At 42.7% G+C, this 16,715-nt stretch overlaps 1 protein-coding gene across 13 annotated transcripts in view; it reads left to right on the forward strand.

The window, feature by feature from the left end:
* The window catches only part of nedd4l (NEDD4 like E3 ubiquitin protein ligase), a 32,074-nt gene that overhangs the window by 13,027 nt on the left and 2,332 nt on the right, over positions 1-16,715 (forward strand). For 2 of the 13 annotated variants that reach the window (XM_029168575.2, XM_029168566.3), the window contains 25 exons: positions 1,508-1,558; positions 2,674-2,735; positions 3,061-3,163; positions 3,835-3,989; positions 4,501-4,636; positions 4,729-4,917; positions 5,044-5,121; positions 7,031-7,090; positions 7,771-7,908; positions 8,642-8,821; positions 11,031-11,228; positions 11,433-11,510; positions 12,095-12,109; positions 13,161-13,215; positions 13,590-13,648; positions 13,895-13,960; positions 14,357-14,595; positions 14,691-14,812; positions 14,918-14,988; positions 15,254-15,349; positions 15,443-15,516; positions 15,619-15,679; positions 15,770-15,829; positions 15,919-16,026; positions 16,481-16,577. In XM_029168575.2, coding sequence (XP_029024408.1) covers positions 1,508-1,558; positions 2,674-2,735; positions 3,061-3,163; positions 3,835-3,989; positions 4,501-4,636; positions 4,729-4,917; positions 5,044-5,121; positions 7,031-7,090; positions 7,771-7,908; positions 8,642-8,821; positions 11,031-11,228; positions 11,433-11,510; positions 12,095-12,109; positions 13,161-13,215; positions 13,590-13,648; positions 13,895-13,960; positions 14,357-14,595; positions 14,691-14,812; positions 14,918-14,988; positions 15,254-15,349; positions 15,443-15,516; positions 15,619-15,679; positions 15,770-15,829; positions 15,919-16,026; positions 16,481-16,577 — 2,551 coding nt within the window. Of the gene's footprint in view, positions 1-775; positions 812-1,507; positions 1,559-2,673; positions 2,736-3,060; positions 3,164-3,834; positions 3,990-4,500; positions 4,637-4,728; positions 4,918-5,043; positions 5,122-7,030; positions 7,091-7,770; positions 7,909-8,641; positions 8,822-11,030; positions 11,229-11,432; positions 11,511-12,094; positions 12,110-13,160; positions 13,216-13,589; positions 13,649-13,894; positions 13,961-14,356; positions 14,596-14,690; positions 14,813-14,917; positions 14,989-15,253; positions 15,350-15,442; positions 15,517-15,618; positions 15,680-15,769; positions 15,830-15,918; positions 16,027-16,480; positions 16,578-16,715 lie in introns of all 13 variants that reach the window. The other 11 variants (XM_029168576.2, XM_029168570.3, XM_029168572.2 and 8 more) reach the window with 10 other exon arrangements.

A 16,715-nucleotide genomic window follows, 5' to 3' on the forward strand; every position in this document is an offset into this window, starting at 1 on the left:
CACATTACAGGATAGTGTTGTGAATAAACACATATGAGAGTGTAACATTATGCTCCTGTACTCGTGTTACTCTCCGTTACTGTTTTGGGAGTTATGCAAGCGGTAAATGATTCCTCTGTTTGGTTTGGGAAATGGAAGCAGTTACGGTGGGTAGTGCACACAGCAATGACTCGGGCTTTCCAGGAAGAAATACGGTAGTTTAAACTATGTAAATGTAGGTGAGTACACGAATGTACAGTGTATGAGTGTCTGTTTATTTGCCTGTGTATTAATAATTCACAGTTTGTAAACTTTCACCTCTGAATTCCAGGTTTCGTAAATGGTGCGAATCCTCCCCCCACAGTTAGAACTAACCAGTGTGACCTCTGCATGCTTTGACCTTGTAGGAGTGTGAATTACTCTATTACCAGCTTAACTAAGTGCCAACAATATTAAAGTAAACTATATTAAATAAGTTTTTGAAGCCCCAGCCAATAATGCAGTAGTTTTTAGCAGTGGTATTCTTCAAATTCATTCATATTTCAATTGGAATTTGTTCCATAATTTCCAAATTATTTTTGTTGCTCTTGGGTAGGTCCTTATTTGAGAACAGTACTTTATTGTTGTTATTATTAAGAAGTGAGGCCCAGAGTGTCAGAACGCAGGCCCAGAGACCCTGGAGTAATCAAAATATAGCACATTGTTTCAACTTACCACTTCCTGTCAAAGCAAAATATACAAATAGATTCTTTTTAGTCTATGCCTTCTATCTAAATAAGTTGTGTCCCACACACAGGCTATCTCCAAGAATGGGCTTTTCCATCTCGGACAGGTAATCACAGCTCCCAGTGGGATCTGCTGCAGTGAAGTGATCATCTCTGAATCTCCCTCTTTTCCTTTTGCTCTTCATTTATTATGGCAGAAGGATGGAGAAATCCACAGGCGCCCTAAATTGAAGCACAAGCCTTCCCTGGTTCTTCCCTGTTGTCACATCCATCCCTCACCCACTCTGTCTAGCTTATCTGGCTTCAAATGGTGGCAGTTGATGTTATTTTTCCTTGCTGGGTTCACGGGTTCTTCTCCTGTGAATTGCTACCAGAGGCCTGTCCATAAATAAAACCGTTCACTGAGCCTTTTGCTTAGACACCTGTGTGAATCTGTGCTATCGCCTTATTAATCAAAGCAAACTAAAACAAGTACATATTCTCACATTTCACATTAATTGGTAAACCTTTGTGGCACCATACGGGTTTGGAACCATTTGGGTTCTCCACAGGTGTTCAGAAATAAGGCTAGACGTTATTTCTGGATAGTGCTCAATGAACAGCCATCATTTTGACTGTGTGTGATAATCACAAATCTATACAGTAAATTCTGATTTGTTTGGTAAGTCATCTCAGCGTTGTGTTTCCCGATCTCCCCCCTTTCTGAAATATTTGGTGTGTCTCAGACAGAAGCTCAGGAAGCTGTTATTTCCTAAAATAAACCCCCTGAATGTGACTTTCTTTCTTGTTTTTTTTTCTCCTAGACTAGAGATGATTTCCTGGGTCAAGTCGATGTTCCTCTCAGTCATTTGCCGGTAAGTATTTTGTGTGTACAAACGGCCATTGTAACCCGTGTTTTGAGTACTCATCTGTTTCTTATCTGCAGTTGTATGTTGCCTGAACAACCTTTAGAAAGGTCAGGCCCGCTCTGTTGTTGTGTGGGTCTTTCACAAGTGTGTGAAAGTGATAGCTGCACGAGCAGCATTTTGTTGTGATCAAACCGCACATGGCTGGAAACCAGGCCGTCTGGAATGTAAACAGAGGTGTTTGTCCTAAGGGTAGGAGCAGTGGAAAAAGCTACACTCAGATACTCACCCTCACATGACTTGCCCTGGAAACTGGGGAGTGCTGAGAGATAACAGCTTTGAAAAATAATCACATGTGGTTTCCGAGTTTTCGCAGTTTGCATGTAGGCTTGATGTAAATAAACATGACCCAAAACTTAAGTCATTCTGAAACAGCGCCTCCTGTTAGGCTGAGGACGCTCTTGTCAGTGTGGCTCTCTGAAGTTGCAAGTCTTAAAAGCATATCAGTAAAAGGTGTTGGGGTTAATTATTAATGCCCTATTTGGCTCCCAGAGGCCCAGGGAATGAACAGCTTACAAAAGCTACAGCTGAGTCATGTTGCGAGGCGAACCCATTGGGCAGCACAGAAAACAGTGGGGAAATTCACATCTTATCCATCAAACAAATTGTCTGACTGTGAGCAAGGGACTGCTGTGCCTGGATAGATGCTGTGATTGACACGCTTTATGTGCTTGATTCCCATGCACGACTTTATGACTGTTTAGGAATTTACCGTAAGTCTTGTTCATACTTACTGGACACAACTTTAGTCACCAATGTTCTCTAGAATGACGTCTCCTGGATAAGTTTTACTTTTCATGAATCAGGCCAGCTGGACTGAGTCATCTGAAATAGTCTAGTATCTACATTTGCTAAGTGGCGTCAGGAGCCACTTAAGCTGTTTCCAAACACAGTATAATGCACCGTACAGCATAAACCCCTGTAACAACTCACTTAGTTAGTCCTAATTTGCACGAGTCACAGGTGGGATAGGACGCGTTGCTCTTGGCTTTAACCAGCAATGTTCTAATGATGCTGATATTTTGATAGTGTCTCAAGTTTTAGTATTTGTATGTATGTTGCAGACAGAGGACCCTGCTATGGAGCGCCCCTACACATTCAAAGACTTCCTCTTGCGGCCCAGAAGGTCAGTTTTTACTGGAGGTAACAAGGAATCGGATAAACTTAGAGTAGATTCTCGTAGAAAGTGTTACTAGCATAGTATGTTGTGTTGTTGTGTCTGGTTTGATCCTATAACACATGAACTAGACTGTGCAGTCTGGTCTCATATGTCCAGACAGCTGTAAGTTCATGTGATAGTCAGTTATCCTTCAATTACATTGAAAGAGAAAGATCTGATGGGCCGGTTGGAAATTCCCCAGAATTCCCAAGCATCAGCCCACTAGGGCCTCTGAGGGTGGACTCCCACCTGTTTTCAAGTGTGTCTGTTATTTCTGATTTCATCTTTCCAGCCACAAGTCCAGGGTGAAGGGTTACCTGCGTCTCAAGATGGCTTATCTTCCAAAACAAGGAGGACATGAGGAGGAGGCTGGAGAGATGAGGGAAGAGGCTGAGGTAAGGTGCTGGCCACTGTTGTCATGTAAATCTAGCCTTCGATGCTGGCTAAGCATTACCTGATGTGTTGTTTTTGACTTGTTTAAACCAGCTTCTAGTTTTATTCCCTCCTCCAACACAAAGAAAACACGTCTCTAAGCGTAATGACGAGAGTACGTGTGGACAAATAGAAATATGGGTGTTTTTTTTCCCAGAGACTGAGAACGAACGGTTCTTCCAGCAGCATCTTGCTGCCAGGATCTGGAGAAAGCCTTTTCCGTGTCAGGGTCTGGAAAACCCATTTAAAAGAAAATAGGAGCTGCTTCTTAAGCAGTTCTTGCCTGCTCTTCCATTTGTATGTGTTGATTTCTTAAGCATATTGAGAGAGTGCTGGAGAGCAACACACAGACGGCACAGACTGTGTTGTAAAACTTTACCAATGTGTAAATGCACCTCTCATAGCAACATTCTTTAACATATCCGGTTCTTGAAGAGTCAAAATGTGTCAACCCTGGCTGTAACACAGATGCACCATCATTAGCTCAGCGCTACGTCCTGTAGTATGAGACACCCCAGCCAGCTGCCATCTTATAAGATACTGAAACACCACATTTGCTTTGTGGCCATAAGCTAATAATCATATATTAAAAGTTAGTTACTGGCTTATCTCACATCAGAACTTCCTCCTACAGGGATGGGATGAATCTGCGGACTCGGGCTCCCAGCGGCCGCAACAGCTGCAGCCCCCATTGCCCCCAGGCTGGGAGGAGAAAGTGGATAACCTGGGACGCACTTACTATGTCAACCACAACAACCGCTCTACACAGTGGAAACGACCTTCCAACGTGTATGTCTAATCTCTCTGCTGAAGATAGATTATACAATATATACGTAGACCATAGTAATAAACTCGTAATGACCTTTGTACAGTTATTTATGTTTTTACAGATCAGTGCCATTGATGCAATGACACCAGAATAGGGAAAAACACCCTTATTTTTTGGTTTGTTTACACATTATCACAGGGTGTTTCACCTTGGAGCTCATCCTTAGGCCACGTCACTTTTAAATATATTTGTGATTTGTACCTGTGTGCTTTTACCTGAAACCAGACCCAAAACCACACCGACCACACAACAGCTGTGGTAACCTGACATTGAGAATCTTATGGCTTTTTCAAGTGACTGGGAAAAAAAAGCAAAAATTGAAATTCATACTAGCAGTGAAAGCTCGAGGTCCGTAGCTACAGTAATGTCTAACGTTAGCAGCAGTATGTGCCTGTTTTCCATGATTCCTTCGTAACCAGTTTATTATAATTGTGCTTCTCGTTCATTTGCTTGTGCCATCTTTTTTTTCAGGGATGTGATTTCAGAGACGGAGAGTGACAATCAGCAGCGGCAGATTCATCAAGAAGCACACCGTGTCTTCCGTTCGAGGCGCCATATAAGTGAAGACCTAGAGAATGAGCATCTGGAGCCCAGGGATATGGACAACGTGAGAGCGAGGAGCATAGGCGTACTGTATGCAGTGAACCAAAGTTGTCTTGTGTAAAATGTTCTAGTTCTGTCATTGTCTCCTTGTCGCAGTCCTGGGAGCTCATCACAGAGGAAGATCCCAATGACAGCATGGCCCAGTCTCTGCCTGGCCCTTCCTCTGTGTTAACGCCCCAACACCTGCCGCCACCCGCCACCCAGGAGATTTCACAGGATTTGAATTTGAGGCTGTCGCTCACTCCCGAGAGCAACGGCGAGGTGCCGGGGCCCAGCTCTGCTCTGGTGAGACGTGAACCCTTTTTTTCTGGTTTTCTGGAATCAGAACTCGAAATACTTCACATTAAATGGCTTTATAGTTCAAAGGTATGCGGGCACAGTGGTTACACTTTTTTATTTATTTTTTCCCAGACCCAGCTGTCAAACCGACTTCGATCTTCCAGTATGACGGATGGTGTCAGTGATCAGGCCCAGGCTCCTCCTCTTATGGTACCTAATACTGTTGGTCACATTTTCTTTTATCCTCAGTTTCTCTTTTGTTCCCTTCTTTGTTATTTTTAGTAACAATCCCATTGTTTGTCCTCTGAATGTCCAAAGCAGGTTTGTACAGTTCAGTGTGTTTCAGTGTGTTTTCAAGCTGTACTGTAGGTGCACCACACTTTAACATAACCTTGTTTTCTCTGGCTTAATTTAAAATCTTCACTTTCATGCATTCAGCAGATGTTTTCACTTTTCCTTCCCGCCCCCCTTGAATCCACAGTCTCACTGATTCTTGTGGTCTCGCTAAGATCACAACACATCTTCCTCCCAGTCTTCTTTCCATACCATACTCTTTGTGATTCATTCACTGCTTTATTTGATGTCTTTTAGAAGCATTGGCTCGATAGTTCTGTCTACACAATAACTGTATGAATGAAAACGAAGGAAGTAGGATTAAGGACGGCACCACATTCCCCAGAGATTCCTGAGTCATACATTTGTTGAGCTGAATCTCCACTGATGCCGAGCTCTGAATCACATGTTTGTCACAAAGCTGAGTCATAGGTTGTCATGTCACGGAACAATACAGGTGCTGATGTCAGTCCTTAACAAGTGGATAACAGGCTCATTAGGAAACCATCAGAGGAAAAAAAACTGTTTACTGGGTGTCATCTTGATGTTGTGTTAGAATATTCTATCAGTGTATTATTGAAGCTGTTCCATAATCATATCAAATGTGTAGACTGTCTTTTATAAAACAAACAGCTGGAATTTACCAATTAACTAAGTAATATGTTTTTACTAATGTTTAAACTAATTCTATGGATCTGACAGCTGCATTATTCACAACTAATTCCTGTGCTTACATTTGCCCCATTGATGTGACGCTGTTCTTTATCCAGCATGTCCAATATTGGTTGGCCTCAGCTGTGATAAATGTCAGTCGCAGGTAATAGAAAAGCAAAGTGTTTGATGTGGTTTGATCTGGAGAAATTAGGTCATTATGCTTAACGGAAGAGTCTTTCTGAAAGGGCACGGGTGGTAGGTTAACACTATGGAGACCACCTCGTGTGTGTGTGTGTGTGTGTGTGTGTGTGTGTGTGTGTGTGTGTGTGTGTGTGTGTGTGTGTGTGTGTGTGTGTGTGTGTGTGTGTGTGTGTGTGTGTGTGTGTGTGTGTGTGTGTGTGTGTGTGTGTGTGTGTGTGTGTGTGTGTGTGTGTGTGTGTGTGTGTGTGTGTCAGTTGCAGCTAAATGCAGACCTGAACTCATGTTTTCCTACATGGCTTTTTCTAATGCTTTAACCTTCAGTAATATTAATTGAAGTCATGCTTTACTCCAGCTAAACTTATAGGTTGTAGTGGTATCAGATTGCTAAGTGTCTTCCAGGATGTAGTAGTGAACAGAACAACTTCTTTGGATGATAGGACATAGGTAGGATAATTTATATTTATTTGTACAACTAGTGTGTTGTTCATAGACTGATATTTGAATTTGCAGCGTTTCCACTTTGGTTGACGAGGTGTTTTTTTTTTTTTGACTGGGAAAATCATCTGTCTTCTATCCATCTGGGAAATTTAAAACTAATCATATCTGCAGGTCAGACCTTTGCCTTCTTGTCGCTCTAATCAAAATCTGTCTTGAGGTACTATGCAAATCTACCTTTATGGGCCAGCCAATCAGAATCCTGCTAGGGATGTCGTCCTCCTTCCTGCTGCACCTGAGTCTTACAGCCAGCACGCTTTCCCCACTCATTCGTCACACCTCCTTTACCTTTGAAATCAAGTTTCCTACCAAATTCCCTGTTGTCCATGCAGTTTCAGTTCACTAAACCTCCACTCTCCCCTGCCTCGTGTCTTTCACTCAAAGAAAGCACAAAGTAGTGTGAACTAAAGTGTCTTCCCCTGTTGTCTACCACCAGCAGAGATCCCAGACCAGAAGAACGAGAGCTCAAACAGTCTCAGGTGGTGAGGAGCCCATGGTAATATCTCAGTTTATACACAGTCAAATCCCTCACTTGTGTGCCTCGAGTTCCCAGACGCCACTTAGTCTGAACTAAATGTGACCCCAATTAGTTTTGTGACTCACTTTCATTAGAGGTGCTGTGATGGATTGCTTTAGTTTGTAATGTGGTCCCTGAAGTGGCAATGCAAACACATTCTACTTACTATTCTCCTCCTCTAGTTTCACATATTGACTTATTTCTTTATGCTGGAGTTAGTGGCACTGGTGTCTGTGTGTATTTTGTGTGTCCTCTCTTGGCCGTGTGGTAAAATGCTCTGTTCAAGATATGTCGATGGCGCTGTCTTTGGAGAAAAACACTTACTGTAATAGTAAAAATGTGTTAATAGATCATTCATTACCTTTCCCATGTTGTGCTTGGTCTGGTATTTAATTTCCCTTAAGGATAAAACTTCTTTTCTCAAATGTTATTTTTTTCTACAGCTTGAAACGAGAAAATAGTCAAAAGCCTTTTGAGGAAAAGACACTTGCTTTGTTTAAGTAGCTTAACTTTCTAAAAAATCCCCCCTTGTATAGATTTGTGGCCTAAATTGTCTTCCCCTTATTTATGCGTTGAAACATTTCCTCCAATCATGTCCTCACACCCGTCGCGCTGTACTGATGAGGTGTCTTTGCTTTGCTCTCTCTTCACTCGGCCAGTCCCCCTCGGCAACTGCTTACGCCTTGACCACCCCTGGCCTGCCCCCTGGATGGGAGGAGAGGAAGGATGCCAAGGGAAGGACTTATTACGTCAACCATAACAACCGCACCACAACCTGGACTAGGCCAATAGTGCAGGTACAGCAGGCTGGCTGGACTCTCCCTGTGCATGAGACGTGGACCTTTCCTTGGCCCCTGTCATGGCCGCGCCTCCTCCTCCTTTGTTCACGAAGTCTCCTCTTCTGTCTTTCTCTGTGTCCGGCTTCATTGTGTCCAGCTTTGTTGTGTGTCTCTTCTCTTGGATCTGCATGGGTAACATCTTTTCAAACCACCCTATGGAACTACAACCACAACTCTTTCCCTCCCTTTTCCTATCTACCCTGTTTTTCCACTTGGCTCTCGCTGTCTGTCTGCGCACGAGGCAGCTACGTGTAGTCTGAGTCGGAGGAGACACATCTTACTGGGACTGTGTGTACACTGTAAAGCTCCCATCGCCTTTAAAAACCACCCTTTCATTTCTGCTTTTACTAGAGCACAGCCATTTATAATATACCTGTTTGTCTGTGGTCGTCATCACATAGTCCTCCCAATCTTGGATTTTCATCTGTTTTTGTACTTACGAAGAGGAAAATGCCAAACGGTTTAGATGACATCATCATACCAGTGCATTCATAGCACATGAATGTGTGTTTACTGATGCTAGGTTTGAAAAAGCACTCACTGTCCTGTTTTATAGTCAAAAGCAATAGTCCTTGATGTTGTTAGTAACATAAACTTATAGGAGGTGAAAGAGAAGCTTGCTTTTGCAGTCGCCATCCCTTGCCTCATTCCGAACCTCCTTTAACCTCAAAAGTGCTCTTCTCACTGACAGCTGACTGAAGATGGAGCCAGCACCTCAACAGCAGCAGCCTCAGGAGGAGCCTCGGCCCTGCTACCCGCATCCACCCCTTCTTCCTCTTCCAATGTCTCCAACAACCACCTCCATGAGCCCCAAGTCCGACGACCTCGTAGCCTCAGCTCCCCTACTGTCACCCTTTCCACCCCCTTGGAGGTGAGAATTAGCCCCCTGCTCCTTCCTGCTCCACCATACCCATCTTTTCCTCTTTCATTGCCTGAATAGTGCTCGCTGTCTTTTTTCACTCCTTCTCATGAAAGTCTTCACATCATAGTTGTGTTCTCATCTTTTAGAAGATGACCAATCAGAATACTCAGCCATCTGCACTAGTTGAAGCTCCATTCCCTTCTTTAATCCTGCTTCATGTTATATCTCCTCCTTTCAGGTTACCGCTATCTTCTCATTTTTGCTATAAGGACATTTTTAATCTCATCATTTAATCAGTCTTTTCTCCTCATATGTTCCACCCTTCATCAGCGATTTCCTTCCTTCGTGTTGCTCTGTCCTTTTTATATTCAGCCTTTTAATGAGCTGATGATTGTGTTAAAGTGTTAAACAATGGTCCAAACTTTGTTTACCATTATGATGAACTTGTTTTATTGTTGTAGCACAACAGTACTGTTGTTTAAATCCATTTCAGGTTTAAAATGACAATACAGCCACCACAAATCCCACAAATTCCTCCAGTTCTTAATTAATTAATTAATTGTGTCATTATAAGTGATCTACATTGATGATGATAGTAGTGTAGAATCTGTAGCTCAACAACTTTAACAGAGTCGAGTCTCTTTGTCAGTCCAGTGCGTTAGTGTCTGTCACCTCCATGTATGTAGCTGCCCCAGCAATGTTGTACAGTTTCGTTGTAAACTAACACAACCTCCACCTCCAGTGTTTAGAGAAAGGAGTCCACTGCCACGGATTCCTTCCTCCAACAAGTCTATGTGAAACTAGTCATTGAACTAAGTAGTAAAAATGCTATTACTGCATTGAAACTAAGGGTCTAAATTTAATTACTAATCTTTTCATGGGACATTAGCATTTATGTCCTATTGGCTGTGTTTTCACAACATGTGTCCCTTACACATTTACTAGTTTAATCATCACACAAGCCGGAGGGTTTATGTTTAGTTTCTGAAGTCTACAGGTCATACGTTCAACAGTTGGTGTTTGTTTTTACTAGACACAGAAGATTCTTTTTATAACTGTAAGTTACTGGTGCTACAGAGTTTTGACTTGGACTCCATTCAATCCAGATTGCTTGTTCTCATAGCTTCATGCATAATGTGCACTTGAACCTGAGACTCCACCTGAAAGCAGTTCAGCGTCTGTCATTTTAGAAAACCTGCGAAATGTTATTGTCCTGTGCTCATGTATGATGTATGCAAAACTAATCCTGCCTCACATTCTGCAATGTAGCTACACTTTAAGGGCACAACACACCTTTGTCCTAGTAAGAGCCACTCACCGTTTCTAAAAATAGGATGTTTTTGACATTCCAGTGCTTTTAATGGAGATGAAGATCCTTTGTTAGCACCAAGGGAACAGACCTGGAGGAGACTTAATTAAAGTGTGTGTGTGGGCTTGTGTCTATGTGTTAACAAGGTCCTGGTGAAGTAGAGGGAAGGGAAAACTCACAGCAGATTTTGTAATTACAAGTTTTAGTAAAGGTGGGGGGTCTGAGGCTTAATTAGTGTTGGCGTGTTCCGAGTTGTCTTTGATAATTACTGCTAAAAGAACAATCTAACGCAGGGAAATCTATCGTGCTCAGCATTTTGTCATTTCAGAATATTTACAGAGACAACAAAACATTTAATTACACATTATTCTGTAATGAAATGAATAGATTACTAGAAAATGGAAAAAAAAAACAATGAGTTAGTTTTTATATCTCCTATTCTTAATATCATCCAGGGAATCACTGCAGAGCGAACATAAAAAAAACAATTATTATATCATTAAACCTCCAAAGGCTTATCAAGAGAATTTGTAAAAGCGGAATTCTATGAAGCGTGTGAAGCACTGAGTCACTTTTCTGTTGACATTTTGACTGACAACTTGACAGACTGGTGGAGTACACAGTATGGGTGTTGATTAATTCACTCCTCTTTTTCATGGGAATGAACAAAATGTTCCCCCCGGAATCACACGTATTGTGAAGACAAGCCATTGTTTCTTCTCTGTATTTATTAACCTTCTTTCAATTGGTTTTAATTGCTATTGTGTTTCAGAGGATCAGGTACTCTCATGCTGTCAGCCATGCATGTTCTTTTTCAGTATTATTCATTTTGTAGTGTAATAAGACTTCTGATGGTACTGTACAGTCTTTTTGTTTGTTTTTTTTTTAAGCTTGCTTTTCTGTTTCTAGGGAGCCAACAACATCCAGGTGCGGAGAGCCGTAAAGGACACCTTCTCCAACCCGCAGTCTCCCCAGCCTTCCCCGTACAGCTCCCCCAAGTCACAGCACAAGACACAGCAGAGCTTCCTGCCCCCCGGCTGGGAGATGAGGATAGCCCCCAATGGGCGGCCCTTCTTCATCGACCACAACAGCAGAACAACCACCTGGGTGAGCGAGCGTGATGCCAGATGTTCGGTTATAAGTGAAATCATTGACATTATGGTTTCATAACAGTTTGCCTCAACGAATACGTTACAAAACCATGGCAGTGTTTTGAGTTGATCTCACTGGAGCTGATAGTGACACCTAGTGGTGTGAAATACGCTACAGCAGCTTCCATTAATTTGGGCTTTTCTCCTCTCTGACAACCAGGAGGATCCCAGGTTGAAATATCCAGTTCACATGAGGAATAAAAACTCAATGGAGCCTGGTGAACTCGGGCCTCTTCCTGTAAGTACAGCCACAATTAGACCAACTACGTTTGTAACCTTTGCCTCACAAAACACAATAATAACAACTTCACAGAGTCCATAGTTTTTAGACGTGATGATTTGATTTCTTACATTTAACCAGGTTGTTAAGGTATTTATTCAACTTTTTACACTATCTGATCTTATGTCCTGATTTTTGTCGGCTTGATTAACCTGATTTAGTGTTTGGCTTATGCTCTGATACAACGTTTGTGATTGAAGTAAGCTAAGCAGGAAAAGATGACTCTGTATGGGGCATTTCCTCACTAGTCCTGTTAAAAACATAGTAAGTGGGAGAATGTACCTGGTGAGAACGAGAAGCATCTGGGGGCTAATCTCTAATTAGGTGTCTCTTATCTGAACTATTATCGCTGTGACAAACTTTCAACTGAGACTAACCTGCTGAACAATCAAAGCGTCATGGGTTTGCACAGCTCACGGGCTGGTGTGTGCTATGTGCATGTGTGTGTGTGTTTTCTCTCTCTCCCTCTTTCTCCTTTCTCTCCATTCTGGTGGATCTAATCTATGCTACTTCTTCTACACCTGACCATGTCTGTTTGGCAGAACCTACCAGAGGAGGTTGGTTGGTGCCTCCCTCCCTCTGCCTGCCTACTTTACCTGTCTGGTCCGGTCCGGTCTGGTGGAATGCCTGCAGACAGCCTTGTGCTATTTGTTTTTTTTTTGGTTTTCCTCTCTCTTTCTCTCTTTTCTCTTTCTCTCTCACGACCGGCATGAATGGACTCTACTGCTCCCTCTCTCTTCATCAGTATTTTTTACCCCACTTCCTCTCTGTGCGCGCCCTCCCTGCACCACCACCACCCACTTCTCTTGAAGATTAACATTCGAAGCTCCCTGTCATTCTCCTGGGATCCCTCAGACTGTGTACATTTTAATTTCTGTCTGAGACACAGACGACTTGGGGAAAGTGGAACGAGGTGAGATGCAACCGACATTTGGTGGAGAGAGAGAAAGAGAACGAACGAGGACAGATCGAAAGAGGAAAATGGGGCGAATTAGGGGCAGAGGGAGGGTTGGAGGTTCTTAGGAGAAACCAAAGCAGCTGTGTGTTGGAGGAAGGGAACTGGCTGCGAGCTGCATGTGTCATTGGCTGTTCAATCGGGTCTCTACTCCTGCAGTTGCAGCATACTTGGTAACACAAACCACACATACTGTATGCCCTGACAGATCGTCAGACTCGATCCCTTTCCCTACCCCTTTACTCTGGAACTGTCATTTTTTTGAATGGCCTGATTGCTGGTGCCGTACGAGTGTCTGTGGCCTGTGACACTGTCCTGGGCAGTCACGGTGTCAGTGGTGGTGTACTGGTTTGAACTGGTAGTGGTGATTAACCTTTTATGTTGTGGTAGTTTCCCTGCCTGATGTCCCAGACCTGACTCAAATCGGAGGCAAAATCCTTTCAGTTCCTTTGTGGTGTTTGATTGAGCTTGCCTTGCAGTGCTGCGCTGTCAGTGTTTGGACCATGTACGGGTCGGCCAAGTGCAATCAAACATAAACTGAAAAAGGACCAAAGTGGATGGATTGACATGACTATTTGAGCATGGCCTGTTAATTAGATGAGAGGTGCTAGCGTGCTCGTCTTCATTCAGTGTCTCTTTTGGCTCTTTTTCAGCCTGGATGGGAAGAACGGATTCACACAGACGGACGCACCTTTTACATTGACCACAGTAAGACCACTTTCTGTATTTATCCTCTTCATATTTCCTGAAATACATTTCTTATCGGCTCTTGTTTGTATTTTTTATGTCCTCCAAGTCACTTTTACAGTATAGACTGTAGCAATTGCAGGTCAGGGACAGCATTTACTGAGCTCAGACGGTAGTGCAACAGTGTCATTAACTGAAGAAGCAGAAGAGTAGGACCAGTAATAAGAGATTCAAGAGATTCAGATACGGGAGCATCAACATGAACATGCTTTTGAGTCCTCTGTCTTCTGTATTTGACATGTTGAAAGCTGCCTAATAAATGGCAAACTGACATTGTGTTTGCATTAGGTTTTCTATTAGATTGGCATGTTGTGTTGTTTGTGTGTTTCATCCAGATACAAAGAACACTCAGTGGGAGGACCCTCGTCTGCAGAGCCCGGCTATCACCGGACCCGTGAGTAGTTTCCACTTGCTGCCCTTTAGTTCTAGCACTGCTGTGACAGTGTTGTACACTACAGTATGTTCTCTTTGCCCAGAGATGAATCGCTTTGTCATTGTAGTGGCCACTTTACATGAGACCATGTACAGCTACAGTACATATATTCTTGTATAGAGTCTCCTGTCACCAGGCCATGCTTATTACTGACAAACACTGATAGGTTTGCAACTGCTCCCTGATTCCGATGTGTTGTTTTTCCAGGCTGTTCCATACTCAAGAGAGTTTAAGCAGAAGTATGATTACTTCAGGAAGAAGTTGAAGAAGCCGGTAAGCAGCTGTTTTTCAGATGCAGCACTAAGCTGAATGTGTTGCTCGTTGATGACGTGCTCAGGCGCTCGCACCAGAGCAAAGCTAAATGTGGGAATCTACTGTTTTGATTGTATTTGATTGCAGTGCTTGGTTTGACATGTTTATTGCACATTGAATATTCATTGCAATCATTTAATTCTTTTTTCTTTTGTACACGTATGGCTCATATTTTTATGCCTAGAAGCTATAAACTGAGTTGATAAATTATGAAGTGTGATTGGTGCATTTGCACTGTTCCAATTGTGATTGTTTGTAGGAGTCTTTATGTTTTGATTTAAATGGCACAACTCCGTCCTCAGAACCATCATAGCTCATGCCATAAAGCAATTTATATTAATACTGTCTATTTGTGAGACGTTCCAGGGTGACATCCCCAACCGGTTCGAGATGAAACTGCACAGGAACAACATCTTTGAAGAGTCGTACCGTCGAATCATGTCCCTGAAGAGGCCGGATGTTCTGAAGGCGCGACTGTGGATCGAGTTTGAATCGGAGAAAGGGCTGGACTACGGTGGTGTGGCCAGAGAGTGGTTCTTCCTTTTATCCAAGGAGATGTTTAATCCTTACTACGGCCTGTTTGAATACTCTGCCACGTAAGACTCTATGACTTACAAGCTGTGTAGAGGGGACCTAAACTTTGTGCTGATCACCACTGTAACAAGCTTTGTTGTCTGCTGTGTCTGTTCAGGGACAACTACACATTGCAAATCAATCCCAACTCGGGCCTTTGCAACGAGGACCACCTCTCCTATTTCAAGTTCATCGGACGTGTGGCAGGAATGGCTGTGTTTCACGGAAAGCTGCTAGATGGTAAACTGCTGGATATTGTCTATTGTCCTGTCTGTCACACATGTTTACACACACACACACACACACACACACTTACTGTATAGCAACATTGTCCTCTTTTCTCAGGTTTTTTCATCCGGCCCTTCTACAAGATGATGCTGGGAAAACAAATCTCTCTTAAGGACATGGAGTCTGTGGTAAGATTATGTTTCTACAAAAATAATAGCTAATTAATTATTTAAGGTTTCTAGACTTGTATAATAAGTGTGGAACTGTGATGCAAATAGAAATAATGCATCAGTAAATATGCTTTAAGTTTCATGGCTAAGCAAATGTTTTTACTCATGTTTTCTTTAACAATTGTAGAATGAATCAATCCATTGAGCTCAGGGTTGGTTGTTTGAGTTGCTTAGTTAAGGGTGATTTTAATCACAAATAATAAAAGTGTTCTCTGCCCTGCAGGACAGTGAATACTACAACTCTCTGAAGTGGATCCTGGAAAACGACCCTACTGAGCTGGACCTCAGGTTTTGTATTGATGAGGACAACTTTGGGCAGGTGCGCATGTCTGAGAAGTTAAAATCCTCATGTTAAGTTGAAATGTAGGAATCAAAGTTAACTAACAGGAGTCGTTATCTCTTTCTGTATCAGACGTACCAGGTCGACCTTAAGCCCAGTGGTTCAGACATGGTGGTGACCAATGAGAACAAGAAGGAATACATAGAGTAATATACAGAAATATATTTTTACCCATCTTCTTTTTGTGCAGTCTAAACACTAATATATTAACTATTTAAGTTAATTTTAATAAACGTCTCTTGTCTCAGCCTGGTCATCCAGTGGAGGTTTGTCAACCGGGTCCAGAAACAGATGAACGCCTTCTTGGAGGTATTTATACACAAACTCTCCACTAGAGGGCGGTGGGGTGACCTGATGTTTACTGCTGGACTTGTAGCTTTGTTTGTTTTTTATTTGCAGGGCTTCACAGAGCTCATTCTCATTGACCTGATCAAAATCTTTGACGAAAACGAACTGGAGGTACCCACAGCTTACTAGTAATTGACCATTCATGTCACCGAATACGATAAACCAATTCCTCATCTCTCTTCTCCCTTGTCCCCGTGCAGCTGCTCATGTGTGGCTTGGGCGACGTCGACGTCAACGACTGGAGACAGCACACTGTTTACAAGAACGGCTACTGCCCCAACCATCCTGTTATACAGTGGTTCTGGAAGGTTGGTCCATGCAGTTGAATTTGGCGAGCACGTAACCTGGAGATCATGGAGAGAGCCTGGCTTTGCTTCTCGGGCTTTGCTTTTGAAGATCAAAGTCTTTTTGGGAGAACGGCCTTGTTTGCGCTGATGAAAGAGCCTGAAGTAGTACCTGCCCGTGTTATCTCATTGACTGGATCTGAGCTTCAACACACACACACACACACACACACACACACACACACACACACACACACACACACACACACACACACCACACACACACATAAATATTCAGACTGCAAGCTTCACACGCGCCTTAATTTATACATGTATTCTTAATTGCACACTTAGGCTAGATTGATTATTATGCTAAATCATTTCAATATCCCTTAAGTGATGCAGCTGTAGCAACGATTTGAGTTTTACAATCAGTTATGTGATAAATCAACGGTATTTATATTTCCTTGCTTGGCAGGTCGTCCTGTTGATGGATGCTGAAAAGAGGATTCGGCTCCTCCAGTTTGTTACGGGAACATCCAGGGTGCCAATGAACGGCTTTGCCGAGCTTTATGGTAGGTGTTCTCTCCCTTAAGAACCCGCCATTATCTGTTATGACTACAGGGCCCGAACCATGCAACCGCTAGTGATGTGAGAATTGTGACCACCCTTTTTATATTAATAATACTGTTTATACAACAGAATTAGTTTAA

Source organism: Betta splendens, chromosome 12, assembly GCF_900634795.4.
Source record: "Betta splendens chromosome 12, fBetSpl5.4, whole genome shotgun sequence".
NCBI classification, from domain to species: domain Eukaryota; kingdom Metazoa; phylum Chordata; class Actinopteri; order Anabantiformes; family Osphronemidae; genus Betta; species Betta splendens.